General features: G+C 39.9%; 1 protein-coding gene across 2 annotated transcripts in view; it reads left to right on the forward strand.

Moving 5' to 3' along the window:
- Positions 1-1,790: 1,790 nt before the first annotated feature.
- Positions 1,791-18,774, forward strand: part of UNK (unk zinc finger) — a 34,237-nt gene continuing 17,253 nt past the window's right edge. Inside the window, exons 1-4 of one of the 2 annotated variants that reach the window (XR_013177441.1) lie at positions 2,076-2,421; positions 5,754-6,008; positions 6,305-6,474; positions 7,513-17,534. Coding sequence is in view for 1 of the 2 variants with exons in the window: in XM_077163862.1 (XP_077019977.1) it covers positions 1,931-2,034 (104 nt within the window). In the remaining variant the exon portion in view is untranslated. Of the gene's footprint in view, positions 2,035-2,075; positions 2,422-5,753; positions 6,009-6,304; positions 6,475-7,512; positions 17,535-18,774 lie in introns of those variants that run through there. The other variant, XM_077163862.1, reaches the window with a different exon arrangement.

The raw sequence follows: 18,774 nt of genomic DNA on the forward strand, positions 1-18,774 counted from the left end.
TATAAGGCTCAACAGTCATTTAAGTGCAATTAGTGGAAATAGTTACTTGGCATTCATACCACTATATTCCCCCTTAAGTTAGGAAGGGGAGGAAAAGCAACACAGGAAAGGGGGTAGAAAGGAAAATGCCTATGCAATCAAAACAATGCAGGATATGACGAAGTGTGTAGGCTACTGTCCCAATTCCTGTTCTGTCATCTTACTTGCTGGGTAACCTTGGGCAAGTCACTTAACCTCTCTGGGTTTCAGTTTCCTTGCTTATAAATTAAGCAGTTTGGATGACATCATCTCCCAATTTCACCGCGCTGAGGTTGATATCATACATCTATTATTAAAAACCTAACACTGTTGAAACTCCTTGTGATATATATTACATATCTGCCTCTATGTGTCTATAAATAGATATACAAATACATATATGGAGACATTAAAAAAATAAAACGTAACATTATGAATTATACTTCTTCAAAAGTCAAATCACACGCAGGTATTTTGACATATAAATCAATTACTTGTATTTAACAGTAAAATTAGATCAATACACGACAAAGGTTTTCACCTTCAAACACCTTAGCGGCTAAACAATTGATTTGGCTTGCTTAGGAAACACCAGTTTCTCAACTTCATAGGCTGACAATTTGGAATCTGATGTGAGGTTACTCGGAACGAAATAAAATAAATGTCATTTGTAAACTCTCCCTCACCCCCAAGGCTATTTAGGAATGTGTTTCTTTAATGAGATAATCATTACTTAACATAATCCTATCTAATAAAATGTAATCAGTCTTAAAAGTAACGTATTTATAATAGATTCACTATGGGAAACAAAATCACAAGTGTTAACAACATATGTATCAACTTTCTGAAGCTGAGACTCAAATGCCCAGGTCTGGGGAAAGTGACATATTTACAAAAGGCCACAAAAGATGAACTTTGCGTATCTGACCGGTGGGAAGCGTGGAGGTGAAGGGTATATTCTTTTCACAAATAAAGAAGCTAGCAACCAGAGAAGGAAACTGGAGTGAATTATCATTCGCACCTTTACTTGAGCCAGCTCCTTCCTCTGGACACTTAACTACTATTGTGCTTCTCAACACCCTTACAACTTGCCAGAATACCGGACAGACTACACTACACAGAGATTACATTCCTCCTTAGCCCTTAAACAAGTTGGTCGGGCCAGGTGTAGAGTTGAGAAGGGACCCGAGACGTGGAGTTCCAGGTTTCAGGGTTAGCAAAGGTGCTCTGAACAGAGTATCGTAGTGTGGAGCTCTACTTCAGCAAAGCCTCCTTCAGCAGACTTCCAAGCGGCAAACTCTCCTTCATGCCTCTCAGGCAGTCCCGCCGAAGGGACGAGGAAGACGTCGGCGAACTCCAGGTGCCTGCGGTACTCAGGCCCAGAACTAAGAGACAAAGTCTCTTCTTACTGCTCAGCGGCACTGTTCTAAGCCGGCATTAGAACCGTGCCCAAGCAGTATCCAAGCATGGAGGCTCAGTATCGCCAGATACACTGCTGACAGTGAATCTACACTTGGAAATGTTTCGCCAGAGTCGTTAGGGCTCCCCAGCTCTGGGCCCCCCTCTACTCCTCAGGCTCCAATTTCGCAGAGGAACTTCTCTACGCAACGGGAAATGCGCTGGCAGGGAGAAACGCGGAGGACTACAATTCCCAAAAGCCGTCGCGGGCCCCCAGCATCCGGGACACCGTCCGCAGGGATCCCTGGGTCTTGTGGTCCCGTCCTTTGGCAGCAACGCTCTGCCGACGGTAAAATTCCAGCCGAAGAGTGGACTACAAATCCCAGGAGCCTTTGCTGCGGTGCGGGGGGTCTTCACGTTCTCGTGGCGCGGCGCAGGCGTACTGGGTCCTCGGCGCGGACCGCGCAGACTGAATAATAAAAGGGGAGCGGCGAAGAGGCAGGAAGACAGGACCATGTCGAAGGGCCCCGGGCCCGGCGGCTCCGCATCTTCCTCCGCGCCCCCGGCCGCTACCGCTCAGGTGCTGCAGGCACAGCCCGAGAAACCGCAGCACTACACGTACGTAGAGCCCCCCCCGCCGCGCGCGCACGCTTGACGTCAGCGGCCAGCGTGAGTCACGCGCGCAGGGAGAGCGCGAGGCAGCCTCTCCCTCCCCCCTTCCTCCTCCGGCCCGGCCCAGACCGGTTCCAACCTGCTGGGGCCGGTTCCAACAGCCTCCAACTGCCACCAACCTCTGGTCGGGCCGTCGGGGCGGGAAACTCGGTCCCGGCCGCTGAGTGGGGAAGGCGGGAGCTCGGGATGCGAGTGCACATATCTCAGGCCAGGCCTTCGAGGCCTTATCAGTACTTCAGCCCATAAGAGCACAGTGCTAGGCACTTCGGGGGCGATGAGAAGTCCAAGACACGCGCGAGACGAGTTCCGTAGGTGCTAGTCCCAGAACCGCCCGTGAGTGAGGCTTAGCATGAAATCCTGTCAGGAGACGCCGTACGTAGTGCACAGGAGGCCTTTGTGTCCACAAGGCCCCCATGTTGTCCACTGAGGCCGCCCTTGTCTGAATTCACAGTTGACTTAAATAAACATGCAAAGACAGGATCCTGTCGTGGGCATCCGTGACCGTTGCCCCTGCGAGCTGTGCTCACCTAGCCTGAGTTCGGGACCCCCGGGGTGTTGGGGTCCAAGCAGGTCCGCAGGCTCAGCCGAAGTGTAGCATCAGAGGGATCCCCAAAAGCAGACATTACAAGAGCCCAGTAAGGGGAATGATCTCTTCCAGGGAAATCTGCTAGGGTTTAAGTGTAGAGGTTTTCTTTCAAGGCACATGAAACAACTGCCCACTGCTAGATGGTGTAGAAGTGAGCAAAGATGAATAGAGGTTGCCCCACCTGCTAAGCAAAATGTTGGTTTCCATTGGCCCCACGGGCTCTCCCTTGTGATGTGCATTGTTAGAAGGAACCCCAGCTGTATGCCTCAGGCTTGTGGGAGATGTTGGAACTTGAGGGGTTGAACAGCCTTAAGAGCCACTCAGCAGTGCCGCCTAGTGAACCGAGAGCAGGAAGCATCTGTTGGAGTAGAAAGAACTAAAAGTAGGCAGGAGTTGTTTGCCACTCACCTACAGAAGTAAGACTGATTGGGAAACTGTTCTGGGATTGGGGAACATCATTTATAGGAAGTGTATTGGTTTCTCTGTGGTAGTCTCTACTACTGACTGAAATCACTGAAGCATTTTTCTTGACTGCAGGGTCTGAGTCATATTAACTATAACTTGCTAATATGGCCATTGCTATGCTGGTCCTTTCTTGAGTTCTTTGTGCAATCCTTCCATTGCTTTTGGTGAGGTGGTCCATTGAATGGTGGTGTGGTCACAAGGTAGTGTGATCTTGACTTGGAAATCTGCAATTTTGCATAATTGGAACTTTAACATCTCCTCTGGTTGCTCAGATGAGGTTTTACCGTGAATAAACATTTTGAGTATCGTGAATCTTAGTTTCAACTAACTATGTTTCTTATGTGGCTTTCTGTGTCATGTTGTCATGAAGTCTGCATTATGGAATTAGGCAGTCTTTCCGATCATTTAGGAATTGACAGATGAAACAAGTCAACGGCTGTGTAAATGTCAATATCTGAGTGTCCTCTTGGTATTCTTTGTTTAAAATTTGTCTTCCTATTCCTGTGGGGTAGGTGCCAAGTAATTGGGCATGGCTCTTCAAGGGTCTTTACATGAACACGAATAGATGAAGCACCTAAGCTGGATTGGATGATTGGAAGTTATAGGTGCTCCAGTCTCTTTGTGTTCTGTTGTTTGTTCATTTATATGTTTGTTTGTTTTTACTTTCCAAATTAGAGATAGAAATCAGTTGTCCTCCTTGATATATTATGGGAATTTAAAAGTGATGATTTGAAAACGTCCATTCCCCTGTCATTCCAGGCCTGAGGAGCAGGGAGCACAAGGACACAGATGGTGGCACAGTACACGTGGTGGCTCTGATTCATTTTTTTAAGTGAGCCCATTTGTTCCCTTGGGACTTGGGGGACAAGAGCATTTTGGCTTTTGGTATTTGCAATGCAATTTTGAGCTGCCTAGCATTTTTTCATTCTCTTGCAGCATGAATTTCCAGAATTTGTTCCAATCTGAGTATGACCTTATCTGTTGCCTTGATCCCTTTGCTGAATACAGATTTAGACCCTTTTTGTTTGTTTTGAATGTTTTTATTTATTTTTTTACCTGTCATAACATTTTAGCTTTTTTTGTCCACTTAGTTTTTTAAAAATTTTTATTAATAGAACCAATCAACATATAATATGAATATTAACATTTTAGCTTTTGAAACTTGTGTTAAAATTGATTCACACTCATCATAATGACAGATCATCTTGACCAAGACAGTTGAATCCACCAAAACCAAAAATTGTCTTTCCATAGGCTTGCCTTTCTTTCCGTTTGTTCTTGTGCCACAGTTTAAGTCCTAGAGTTTGAGCCCTCCTTTTCCTAAGCCAAGAGGATTATTCATAGCATAGTTTAAAGGATAATGATTTTGTTGATATTCTTTCCTAAACTCTTGAATGATCTTGTTTTAAGGGAAACTCTGAAATAATCCTTTTAGCAAATATCGATTGGTGTGGCAGGCACGTTTGTTGGGCCTCAGGAATCCAACCCTTTTAGAAAATACTCCGTTGTATCTGAATTTTCTCTCTGTTATACAGCTTCAGCTGCTGAGTAAAATGATAATATGCATGTGTTAATACTCATCAGTACAAGAGCCATGCAGCCTCTTCTTGCTGTAGGCAACTTGTCTTTTTGTTTACAAAGACTGAATTTAATCCAGCTTTATTCAGAACAAGTTGATCTTGTATATTAGAAGAGTTTTATAAAAATGTGCCTAAGAATGGGACACTTTTGAGCAATTACATTCAGAAATGTATAAGTTTAACTAACTTTGGTCTTTTGACTTCATAACAATTATAGTGGTAAAAATATATAGATAGTTGAAAGGACATACAAAAAACTGCCATCTAAAATATTCAGATTCTTAACCTCATTATTTTGACCCCATAAGAGAAAATATACCTCATGGACATAAATCAATTTTGGATTCTTCAACTTGAAGGAAGTTGATTTTCAGACTTCTTGATGCCCTTGTGTTAAAGGAGAATGAAATTCTAGTCTGGTGATGGTTTGCTGGCTACGGGGTGATTCTTACAAATAGACAGAACATACGTCGTCTCCATAGCCTCATCTACCCAGGTGTCTTTTTAATTTAAGACTGTTTCCTGGATATCTTTAAATGAGGAGAATGTAGTAGAACTTCTGTAGATAACTATTTTGATGCACATTTGTTAGTTTATACACTATGTAAATGTCATGAACCTCTCTTGATTGCATCTGATTGTGTTTTGGGAAATTCAGGAAATAAACATGTATTTAAATCATTATTGCAAATTGCAATGAAATTGTAAATATGTTACTACAGTACAACTTTTTGCCCAACATAAGACACTGGAAGTGTTACTTAGCAACCGCAGCAAGAATGAGGTAAATTACCAGTAACCATTTCTGAATCTTATTTACTTGTTTATCAAGTACAACTAATTTTTTGCAAGACAAAAATTAAGGTCTCATGGTGGCCTTCCATCAAGCCATCCTAATGCCCATTAGGGTGTTAAGTGCCCACATGCTAAGGGGTAGACTCTTAAGCTTAGCACGAGTTTCTATTTGCTATAATCTAAGTTAATGATTGAAGTCAAGATTTGCTTAATGGTTAAGTTTTTTTGTTTTAATCCAGCTATGTTAGATACTAAAGAAGGCTTCCCCACAATCCATATGCATCTGCTTTGACTGATGGTTTCTATCAACCTACAAAGACTGACTTATTGGTGAGGGCAGCTGGACAACTCTGAGAGCAACTTAGAGAAATCCATCTTGGGCACACTCTATAAAGGAGCTCCTTCTCTGGAAATAGCACCCCAGATAAGTGCACAAAAGCAAGATACCCTCGTGGACCTACTTCCTCCCGCTTTCAACACCCTGATGCCTGAAGGTGAGGTCTCCTTCCTGTGTGTCTTAGAAGCGATGAGCACACTTAGGTAATTAGAGCCCTACAACAGCCCGAGCAGCACACATCTGTAGGCTTTCCTGCCAAACCTTTGCTTAAAGGTTATTTTTCTTATTAGGAAACATTATAGACCCCAGAAGAGTGATGGAAGTAAGGTTGCATTTAAAGCTGCAGTACTTTGAATGGTGGAATGATGTAGTGATTGTTTCCCCAAACCAGGCAATATTTGCTTAATGATTAAGTTTTTTTGTTTTGTTGTTGTTGTTTTTTTTTTAATCCAGCTATGCTTGATACTAAAGGAGGTTTTCCTACTATCCATATGCATCTTCTGTATTTTGAAATTGCAACTATGGACAGTTATGGCTAATCCTAGTAGATTGTCTTCCCTTCTTTTAACATCTTGGATGACTTGGGGGCACACTAATGTGTTATGTGAAGATGGAAGTTGAATGTAAGTTTCTCTGCCATTCTTAGCCAATACATAAAAATTACATTAGCGTAATTGCTAAAAATGGGTTCAGTATCTTTCTGGACAATGTAGCTTTCTTGTTTTTCTTACAATGGATATTCTATAGATTCTCCCCAGCCAACCTGCTTAAAATACATGCCTGGGCAACAGAGATATCTGTGGAGAAAGTTTGGGTAAGCTCAGTGCTCTTGATAATAGGTATGGGTTTACTCTTGGGGTGAAGGAAATGTTCTGGAATTAGTTAGTGATGATGGTTACACAAGATAGTGAATATCCTAAAAAACGACTGAAATGTACACTTTTATGTGAATTATATCTCAAGTTAAAAAAAAAGTTTAAAAAAAACCACAACCATTAGTGGTGCATAGGTGGTTGTTCAGTGGTAGAATGCTCACCTGCCATGCAGAAGACTGGGGGTTGATTCCCGGCCCATCCACTCTCTCCCAAAAAATCAGTGCATAGGTATCACTACAATAAGAGAGGACGTAGGCATATGGCCTACTGCCAGGGCTCAGCAGCATTTGTACAGTGTGGAAAGCTTGCAACTTGTGAAAAGCCCCATAGTACCCTTTTCCCAGCCTTCTTGGTGGCTCAGTCCCTATGTATTCATTCTAGGTAAATGCCTCCAACCTAGTTTGTGGAGATACTTTTGAGATAAAAAGTGTTTACTCACAGCAAGTTTGAATCTCCTAGTTGTTGGTTAGTTGTGCTATAATAGTTTCTCTGAATTGACAGCCATTAAAAGGAGCAAGTAGATTTCTGCTACTGCATTTATAAAATGAATTGTTACTTCCTAGGGTGGGTGGGAGGTGGGAAAGAAGGTTGCTGTCCTGCTAAGATGTAATATATCCAGTTCCTCAGGTATTGTGATTGTTTTAAGGGTCTTGTGGGCATTTCTTAAGGCCATGTGTTTTAGGCATTTAAGACGATGTCAATGGCTATAATATTCAAATAATCACAACAAACTTTTATTATTTCTCTATAAAATCCCTCAACTTTCACCCCTTTTTTCTTTGCCAGTGTGTAGAGTTTGACAACAGTATCAAGAGCTGATGAGGAGGAGAAGATGGAAAGGAGTCTAGCAACTTAAAAATCTCATAGCATTCTCTGTGAGGTGACCTTTTTCCTGTTGGTGGTTCAATTTATTTAGGACATAAAGAAGATACTGAGGCCTGTGACAGTATCATCGTGCCATATCTGAGCTTATTGAAATGTTTCCTCCCTTTCCTTATTCTTTATATCACAGTTTGCTTTTCATGTTCACGAATTGACTCATTTGTTTCCCATTAGTATTTAAAACACCATATGGCCACCATAAGTTCTAACAAAATGGCTTTTGATGAGGGGGCCAAAGGCCATATTTATGCCTTCCTATGAAATTTTGGCTTATTCACAAAACTACGCCCACTAAAGGGAGGTAGTCCTGTTCAGAGAAAAAGAGGTTGATAAAAACCTTTGGCATGGTATTTTATAATTTGAAAGTTTTAAATAGTAGTTTTTATCTAAGCTTTTATTAACTTTAGTAGAAACATTACTATATCTTCTTAGTGACACTTTTATTGCCAAGAGGTGTTAGGCATTTGGTGGCCTCCCACTTTAGGATTTGTGTGGATCAAACCTAATCAAATATATATTAGAGACCGATATTTGTATTTTCTTATTTAAGAAAAACAAAAAACTTGAAGTTTGCTATTGTTCTTTCTAATGAATACAAAAAAATATATATTAAATATATGGTAGAGCAAGTTAACATTAACATTTCTGTTTTTATTTTAGAAACTTACTTTATTGTATTATAATATGGCCTGCCAGAAACTTTCCCTAATACAAACTGCTTCTAGAGAGATGCCAATGCTAGTTCACTACTACTCTTGTTTTTGCTTTAGCTCAGTGGAAACTTAGTTAAGACTCAGCATGGACTAAGAGCACTGTTCCAGGGCCAGACCACTTGGATTGGAAGCCCAGCTCTGCCACCTACTAGTTGTGGGATCTTGGGCAAGTGACTTACCCTTTAAACATCGGTTTCCTAGGGAAACCAATAGTACCTGACTCATGGGGTGGTTATGAGGATTGAATGAGTTAATATCTGTAAAATGCTTAAGACAGTGTCTGGCACTTAACCACAGTCTGAGTATTATTCTTACCAGTATTTTAACAAGTCCCAAGTTACTGCTCAGTTGGATTGCTGCCTCCCTTAAACAGCCTTAGTCAAATACCTTCTTTAGCTGCACCCATGCTAAAACATTCTTCAGTTCATAGCGCACTCCTGGGTCAGAGTTGTCTTAGGGGCACAATCCTCTCTTTCTCATCGATTCACATTTTCTTCAGTCTCCATTCTTTGTACAGCCTCCATCACGTGCCTGTATCTTACATGATGTATTATGTTCTAAATTGATCTACCACTCTAGGGCCAGATGCTCTGTTATACAGAGAACAACTGATAAATAACATATCAGTTTAAATGGATACACTAAAATGTTCCTAAAATTATGGTCATTTATGCCATAGTAAGTACAAAAATACCTAAGGTCCTAAGGTATTAACTAATTGGGGGAGAATGAACCAGTATTTTTAGTACTCCTCACATCACATATTCTCTATCATTAGTGTTATGTGACCCTCACGTGAGCTTTCTCTCCTCAACTTCACCAGCTCTAGGATCCTTGGGGAAAGGGGACGATTATAGAAAGAAGGAAGCGGGGACACCTAGGGCTGGTTGCACGTTAATATTGATTAATATTGTACAATTTGGGGCTCTTACTAGTTTTGGGAGGCAGGACAACTCACAGATGTTGAATCTTTTTCAGTGAGCTCCTGTGAAAAGTGGGCTGGATTTATTTGCCAATGACTCCCCCCCCATGAAGCTGTTTTTACTTGCTTAAGTTTCTGTAGCATTTGTTCTGTGCGTTCCTGTGTATGTCTATATTAGGATAGTTTTGTCTTTCTTGAAAGTTCATACTGGCCCTAAGATATTATTCTATCTGCTCTGTAGTCACTGGATCAAAGACTGACTTAAAGGTTCAGACACTCAGAAATTCACTAGACACTTAATTCATTTGCCTAAATGACACTGACTGTCTGAACTTCCTTTTTCTGCCACAGAGTATGTTCTAAACCAGCATCACTTCAGAAGATTTGGAAGTCAAATCTCCATAGTGAATAGCGGTTTGTCGTAATTGTCCAAATATTTGCCAACCACCAATTTTAGCTTTATTTGGACTTGTTTTTAAAAGTCATTTTTTTGTAACTCGCTGGTGTGGTTATTGTTAAAAGTTATATGGTCTCTGGGTCATATCGGTATCAAAACATAATGCGTATATATGTGCTTATAAACATCAAATCTAGAACTGCTAGTGGTTTACCTCTCAGCTCTTCAAAAATGAGGAAACATTTTCAGCAAATTGTAAGAAATATAGTTGGAGGTATAATTTAGAATTCCTAATCTATTCTTTGTATATCTTATAATATTCTAATTGAAGGTAAAAAACTTATTTTATTCTCAAAATCAAAATGAAGGATTTTTGATAAGCCATGAACCATGAGCTCTATGACTGAATTTATTTTGAGGAGTTACATATGGGGAAGAAAAGTAATTAGTAGGGCTAGTATGAATATAGAAAGCAAGATTATAGATAAGTTCCGTTTGTGCCTACAGATACTACAACATAATTTTTAATGATGACTTTTTTTTTTTTCTTTGCTCTGATGCTAGTTGCAGAATCCTATCATGTTGTGGTTAGATTTCAATAAAGAATGTTTGAGAACAGGGCCCTTTCTTGCATTTTAAGGTTCCATTTCCATGGTGAAGCTTATATATATTTAAAAATATGAAATTTGGCTTTTACAGAACTAGTTGGAATAAAGTTGAAGACGGGTGGTTTATTAGGGACAGAGGCAGTTCTGTCAAGTTGCCAGGTCTCTAGCACCTGCTGTGCAAGGCTGATGAGTGACAGCTACCTACTGGCAGAATGGTGGCTCCCCAGGAACAGGTGTTTCCTCGAATTTTGTCCCCTCTAGCTATAAAACTATGATCCGTGTCCTCTGGTTCAGCCCTTTTTTGTCAGGCTCACATCTTGCTTTTCACTGTGGGGGTGATGCACACCACTGGACAGGTTTAGGAACCCTTCACAGCAGAGAAGAAGCCAAAAGCATGTTCCATACAAAGGGAATAACATTATCAAAAGTATGGAGATGTGAGGCTGGGGTGTGATGTGTTGGGGAATGCCGACTCTTTAGGGCAGGAATCAGCAGACTATGATCTGCTTGCCAAGTCCAGCCTGCTGTTTGCTTTTGTGTGGCCTGTGAAGTAAGAATGGTTTTTACATTTTTTAATGGTTGAAAAAAAAAATCAGAAGATTTCATGGCACATGAAAATTATAAAATTCAAGGTTTGGTGTTTATAAATAAAGTTTTATTGGAACCCATGTTCATTCATTTACATAATGTCTGTGGTTGCGTTCTTTTGCACTATAACATTAGGGTTGAGTAGTTGTGACTGAGATCATATGTGTCATTCATCATTTTGCAGCTTGGTGCATTACAGATTTTCCTAACACAGTTATAATTTGAAAGTGTTTCAGGGCCATGTGCATTGGCATACCAAAATATTTTTTACTTTTTACTACCCATGCATGTGTCAAAAGAAGAGAGGAAAAGAACAATGGACTTGGAATGTTGTACTTTTAAGGCACAGTGGAATGTAGATTATTTTGTTATCAAATCAGATGGCAAAACATTGTGTTTATTACATAGCTACACTATAGCTGAGCTAACAGACTACATCATTACCGGATAAAGCACTCATCACAGTATTCCCAACTCCCAGGAATGCAATGGTGAGACAAATTAGAAAATTTGAAAGAGTATCTCATCAGCAGAATTCTTTACAGAAAAAACGAGGCTACAACTGAAGTAAGTTTCCAAGTAACTTATTTGTTAGCTGAGCAAGGAAAGCTATTTACTGATGTTGTGTTTGCAACAACTGAAGAAGTGTGTGCACAGAAAATAAACTTAAGACTTTTAACCTTTCACAAGAATAGTTTCTCAAAGAGTTAAGTACATTGGGTATGATATCAGTAGTCAATTTTAAAACCAGGCAGATGATTTCTTGTGGTTTTCCTTGGCTCTTGATATGGCAGGTGTTACTGTTACCATTGTTTGTTATTTATTCCTGGAGTCATTGCCAAGTTTGAAGTGACTGAAAATTAGCTTCTATGAAGATTCTTGAAACATTAACAGGAGAGAATATTTTCAAAGTTAAGAAAACAATTCAGTGCACCCTGAAGTATAAATCCGTTAAGTGTTAAAACTGATGGTGTAATAAACGTGAAACAAAAATGTTTAGTTTTGTAAATTTACAAAGCTTATGAAAATGTAAGGTGCTTAGAGCCTGTGGTTGGTTATTCATTATATTCATCAGCATCCAAATATTTTGATAATTGAATATCACATGTTGACCCAGTAGCATCAGCAATGAATGTTATTCTCACTCCTGTGGACTTAACCATCATTAGTTCTGTGAGTTTTTGTCAAAGATAGAAGCTGAATATCCTCATTTGCCCTACCACAGAGCAGTTAGATGGCTTAGCAGTGTTAAAATTTTCTTGTCATTTTTTGAAATTAGAGCCAAGATTAAAATTTTCTGAAATGAGAACAACTGCTCTCAACCACTATTACTGAATACTGAATGGCTTTGAAAGTTAGCATCTACTGTACATTTGGTGGTCTTTCTTAATGAAAACAACCCAAAATCGCAAAGCAAACCACTATATGCAAACCTTATATTGCAGTAGTCATTTTGACAACTATCGATGTTTCAATCACAAGTCATCCCATGCTGCTTTATATACTTCCTGTAGTGTCAGAAGTTAATGCAAAAGCAAGGTCACTATTCCCACACAAATTTGTTACCATGGATATATTTTTCAAACACGAATTGCAGTTATAAGCTGTTTTAGTATCTTTTTTGGGGGGAGAGGGGCACATGGTCCGGAAATCGAACTTGGCTCTTCCACATGGAGGTTGAGCGTTCTACCACTGAACCACCGGTGCACCCTTGTTTTTGGATCTTGATGTGAATGCAAAGGAAATTTCTGTATTTCAAAATCTATCTGTGCAACCGAGGAATTTATACTGAACTTTGAATTGGCAGTGATTAAAAGGCAGGTGTCAAGACTATTGTAGATTTCTGTAAATACCTTCTAAGCTGCAAATATGCTTAACTAAAATATGTGCTGGTGGATTCATAGCATTTGGTACTGCATGAAAAAAACATTTTCAGAAAATGTCAGAATCTCCGCAGAGTTTCAACATTAACAGAAGAACATTCGCAATAAATTTTAATGAAAGGGAGCCCCAATTTTTTAAAATGTTGGCTCCCAAAGAAAGAAAACCATTAAAAAATTGTTGTTGGCTATATTTTGGATTTCATAAAAAAAAATGTATGGAAATTTGTTTTCTGTCTTCTTATTTAAACACCTACATAATCTCAATTTTGCCTCTTGGCCCACAAAATTTTAAATATTTACTATCTGATCTTTTATAGGAAAAGTTTGCTGACCCTTGGCCTGAGTTTAGTTTGTGCTTAGGGAGTGAAGGAGGACAGTGGCGATAGGGGGTGGTAGAGTCAAGAGGCCATGCTAGACACAATTCTAGAAGCAGGGGGGAGCTGGATTTAGAGCACCACCTACTATCTCCACATTACTTCTAAAATTACATACACATATACACACTCATTTTTTTATCAACTCAAAAACTTTTCTGTTTACTCAGTTCAAATTCTCACACTCCTCCCCAGAAGAAAGCAAAACACCCAAAATGATAAATCTATTAAGTGAGACAAATTGGAATAGGGTTTAAACATTCTAGAAATTGAGCTGGTAGGAAGTTAGCACTTGATTTAATACCTCATTAAGGTGTTAGAGGGTGATGTAGTTTGTCTAATTCATTTTTAGTCTCTTATTGCTGTTATTTAGTGGGGCAAATGATTGAATTTAGATTTCATGTGGCCAGGCTTTATTATTTTTTAGAATTTTTAGAAATAGGGATACTCTAATAAGAGTAGAAGATAAGTATTTGATTTCTTTCAAAATGGGTACATATATTTATTTAGTTTAAAAGTTTTTAGAGAAAAATATTAATACTTTTGCAAAGTAGTTTTGCAATAAGATACATTATAATTAAATCTGTTAAAATACTGGAAGAAAATTTACCAAAGAGCTAACATTGGATGGTGTAATTAATAGTTATTTTGCCCTTTTCTCTGCTTTCCAATTTTTATTGTAAGTAGGTGTTACTTTCATAATAAAATTTTGCATTTATAAAGAAGCCGTTAGTAGGATATTGATGTGATAGCCTAAAAAGAGATGAAGGAGCTTTGATTTAACGTTACCCACTGTGGGGCAAAAATTAAGATGCTGCTGCTTAGCCAAGGCGGTGCTCCGATCAGTCACAGGGACCCTCCAGGCTTTGTTGGTCCTTTCTACTTGGCCTAAGATATGGCTTTCTCTCTCTTACAGCTCTTGTTTATTTGGTCTGTGTGGTTTCCTAACTCATCCTGGCCATTGCAGATCACTGAGGCCTCATCCATGTGAGCTAGTGTGTGTTCACTAGATTTTGTCCTTGAATGTGGGTATTAATTACTAGGGGATGGGAGTGTGAAGAATTTAGTCATATCCTACCCCCATCCCAAATCTTGTAGGGTGTGGGAGGTAGCTTATGAGTTTTCACCTTGATTGGACTGGTCCTCCTACTCACCCATCTTGAAGGGAGTAGGGAACAGTTGGTGGGTCTTTTTCTCTCCTTGGTTAGAACTTGGGATGTTTTCTGAGATGGTTGAATTGAAGAATAGTTCCGGCCTCTTTTGTTTAATATTTACTTTTAGGCCTTTGAAATGAAAAGATAGATTGGAGCTTAATGAATGTAGTTGTGCATTTCCACTCAAAATTCAAGTTTTGTTTCAATCTATGAAAAGTAGAGAAGAGTGGTTTCCCAGTGATTTGCTCCCTGTCTTTTGGCACTACCTTACCTGTTACCGCTGTGGTTGGATGTGGAGCAGGAGAATGGACATTCTAAGTTCCTGGGCAGAGGATGGTACAGTTCCATTCATGACTTCGTGGAAAGTTAGAATTTTCTCTCATCTGGTTATGGTTGGTTGAAAGTAGACTCTATACCTGTCCTGGATTTCATCTCTGGGTTCCTCCTGTCTGAATCTCCCCTCTATAGGGCAGACAGGTCCTGTCTGTCAAGCTACACGTACCCTGCATTGTAGTGTTTTCACAAGGGAATATGATCAGGCTGTCAGCTCTTGATGCTCAGCCAGGTGGGTGGCAGCGAGAGACTGTTGGTATTGATTTATGAACTTTGTCCTTTTGGTGGCTTTTTAATTCCTTAATGTATTCGTTCATCAATGTTTTGTTGTTGTTGTTTAACTGCCCTGTTCCAGACACTGTACAGGGCTCCTACACACTTGCATTCAAGAAATCTATAATCTAGTAGTAAAGTACACACATTAATATATAGTGCAGGATATTAAGACCATAAGAAATGTCTAAAGGAAGTGCTATAAAATGGTAGAGAATGGTAAGTTTTAGCAGGGGACAAGGGCAGGAGGGGAAAATAGGTGGAGGTGATGGCATCAAAAGGTTTATTATATTGAATTCAACCTTGAAAGATTTCTACAGGTACAGAAGGAATATGAGCAAAGGCAGGAAAGTTCAAGGTCTATTTGTAAGACACCAAGGACTCCTATTTTACTGGCTAAAATAGAGGGGAGTCAAGGGTACTGAGGCTGAAAAGGTACTTTGGGCAAGATATGTAGAGCCTGGGCAAATAGTTGGTATTTATTCATTGGCTACTGGGGGAAGCTGAAGGCTTTTTTTTTTTTTTTTTTAACTTTTTACTTTGAAATATTTTCAAACTTAAGGACAGTCAAAAAAATAAACTCCAGAGAAGTCCAATATATCCCTATTATCTGCTCCCCCTCCCCCAAGATATGAAGATTCGTCAGTTGTAAGATTTTGCTACATTTACCATATCGTTCTATCCCATCTATTCACCCATCCATCTGTTCTCGTCTTATCTATCCATTTCTGAACACTCAAGTGTAGGTTATTTACATCATACTCCTTGAATACTTAATCTGCCATGTACATTCCCTAAGAATGAGGATTTCCACTTATGTAACCATCTCAAGTGCAGCTACCAAGTTCAGGAAATTTAACATCAATGTAAATTAGCTTACAGTCTATATTCCAATTTTTTGTTTGTCCCACAAATGTCCTTTTGAGCCTTTTGCCTCCCTTGCTAGATCCCATACAGAATCAAGTATTGCATTTAATTGATTGTCTCCTTTAGTTGCCCTTTTTTTTTAAATTGTGGACACATATATGCAAAATAAACTTTCCTATCTCATCCCCTCCCAAACATACATTAAGTGGGATTACTCGTATTTACACTGTTGCAGGACCCTCGCCACTTCCAATTACTAAAACATTCCCATCTCTCCCAGCAGAAACCCTATACCTATTATGCATTAACTCCCCATTTCTCCTGACCTCCACCCCTGTCAGCCTGTACTCTACTTTCTTTCTCCATGTGTTTGTATATTCTCTGATATTTTCTTTATACTTACCGTGGGCTATATTTAATATCCCAAATTATAACACTCTCATTTGCTTAGTATTATTTCACTACTTTACACAACTGTGCTCTATAACTCTCCACCCACCCCCAACTTTATGTAGTTCTTGTCGCCAATTACTTGTTCATGCATTATGAGTCCAAAACTAGTGTTATATTGTCACATTTTTTGAATACGCTTTTTAGATCCCTTGGAAAGTGAAAGGTGGAGTTACAAATCAAAAATACAACAGTGTTAGCATTTATATTTATCCTCACCTGAGATTTTAATTTCTTCATGTACCTATGATATATTTTCTATTGTTCTTTCCTTTCAATCTGCTCAACTGTAGCATCTCTTTGTGGGGCTAATCTAGTGATGACAGACTCTCAGCTTTTATTCATCTGGTAATGTCTTAATCCCTCCCTCATTTTTGAAAGACAGTTTTGCCAGATAAAGAATTTTTGTTTGGCATGTTTTTGCTTTCAGCATTTTGAATGTGTCATCCCACTACCTTGCCTCTGGTTTCTGATGAGAAATTAGTACTTAATCTTATTGAGACTCCTTTGTATGTGACATGTTTTGGTACTTGGAATTCTTCCTTTTTCTTTAGTGTTTTACAGTTTGATTATAATATGCCAATGGTGTGGATCATTTTGGTTTATCCTGTTTGGAGTGCATTGAGTGTCTTGGATGTGTATATTCATGTCTTTTGTCAAATTGGGGAAGTTCTCAGCCATTGTTTCATTGAATATTCTCTTTACTCCTCTCTCTTCTTCCGGGACTCCCACAATGCATATTTTGATATGTGTGAAGGTGTCCCACAGATTCTTCAGGCTCTGTTCACTTTTCTTCATTCTTCTTTCTGCTCCACAGACTGATCTCAATTGTCTTATCTTCAACTTGTCTGATTCTTTCTTCTGCCAGCTCCAATCTGCTGTTGAACCCCTCCAGGGAATTTTTAATCTCTTTCACTGTGGTCTTCAGCTCTTTTGGTTCCTCTTCATAATTTCTATATCTCTGTTGCTGTTCTCTTTGCATTTATCTGTCATTTTCCTGATTTCTTTTACTTTTTTGTTCATGTTTTTTTTTTTTTAACTCTTTGGGCATATTTAGGACCATTTTTTTAAAGTCTTTGGTATTTCCCAAGCCTGGTCCTTCCCATTGATGGCTTCTAAAGCTTTAATCTTCTTTACCTCAGCCATCATTTCCTGTTTCTTTATATGTTTTGTGACCTTTTCATGAAACCTGGACATTTTAATATGTTATCACTAGAAATTGGACTCTGAGGTATCTGTTCCTTAAGCTTGTATGTAGCTAGTGTGTGACAGAGCTTTCCTTGATGACCAGGAGCTTTCAAAAAGAAAAAAAAGAAGGGAGGGGAGGAAGCACCTTCCTAGTCTTTGCAGATTTACCTGTGTGAGTATCCTACAGAGCTTATCCAGTGAGTTTAGAGAACAGCTGAAGGCTAATACCTAAGGGACTCACTGATCCTTTCTGTGCATATGTCCCTAGGAATTCCCTCTTTTACATGGATAAAGTGCCCCCTCTTCCCTAGGAAACAGCTTTCTCATGGTTGGGGCACCACTGTGTTATGTCCTGCAGCCTCCAATCCTTGGCCCCAGGCAGCTGACTTCCTGCTCTCTCACAGTGTTCTTTAGGAGAGCTTGGTGAGCTGCCTTTTACACAAAAGGCAGTTTCTGGGACAGGGAGTCCCTCAGACTACCACTAGACAGATTGGGCCAGACATCTGTGTCGGTATGTGCACAAGGGTTACTCTGCTCCCTCCACAACTGAGACCAGGGACCTGTGCTCCCTCTGGGGCCTGCTCCAACCAAACCAGCAAGGGATGGGGGAGAGGCCAGCCAGGCCACCACAAGATCCTACCAGTTTTAAGTGGCATTTTTCTTTATTCAGCACTTGTCCTGTTATTGCAGTCCTATAATTGTTTTCTGGAGCTTTGAGAAAGATATTTCTCCAGTCCTGGCTGGTTATTCAAAACTTATTATGGAGGACAGATCCCTGTAGCTCCTCACTCCATCTTGTTGGGACAGGGCCCCAATTATTTTCTTGACTTGAGTTTACTATCTTTTTCAGTTCCAACTCTAATTCTTCATGTTGCAATTGCAACAGTAGAACAGATTTTTCACACCATATCTCATCAAACTATTAATGGTTCCAGAGGCCAGAAATCCTAACCAAGGTGTTGTTTAGAAGGCTTGCTTGGTCCCAGTTTGGTAGCATTCTGGCTGGCCAGCAGTCCTTAGGTTCCTCAGCTTTTCCTGTAACATAGTGATGTCCTTTCCTTTGTCTTCCCAAGGTTGAAGACTGAAGCAGAAAAGTGAAAGTTAAATATGGAACCTAGGAAGAACAATGAGCACTGTACAGTATAAACTGGATAGGGGAGAGGATGAAACCAGGAAGACTCGTTTATTAAAAAGCACCAAGTCCCTGACAGAGCAATGGGCAGTGGGAATGGAAGCTTAAAATGAGGGGATTTTTTTTTTTGTCTCAGTATCTGCTTATCTATGGCACCCCTGCCAGGCAGAGCCCTGATGGACACCTGTCTACGTAGGCCATTGCAGACATCTATCTCTGCCCCATGTGAGCAGGCTTGCCAGGCCCAGCTGTTGTGCCTCAGGGGCCTCTCCCTCTCCATAGTC

Source organism: Tamandua tetradactyla, chromosome 6 (assembly GCF_023851605.1).
Source record: "Tamandua tetradactyla isolate mTamTet1 chromosome 6, mTamTet1.pri, whole genome shotgun sequence".
Classification (NCBI taxonomy): Eukaryota; Metazoa; Chordata; class Mammalia; order Pilosa; family Myrmecophagidae; genus Tamandua; species Tamandua tetradactyla.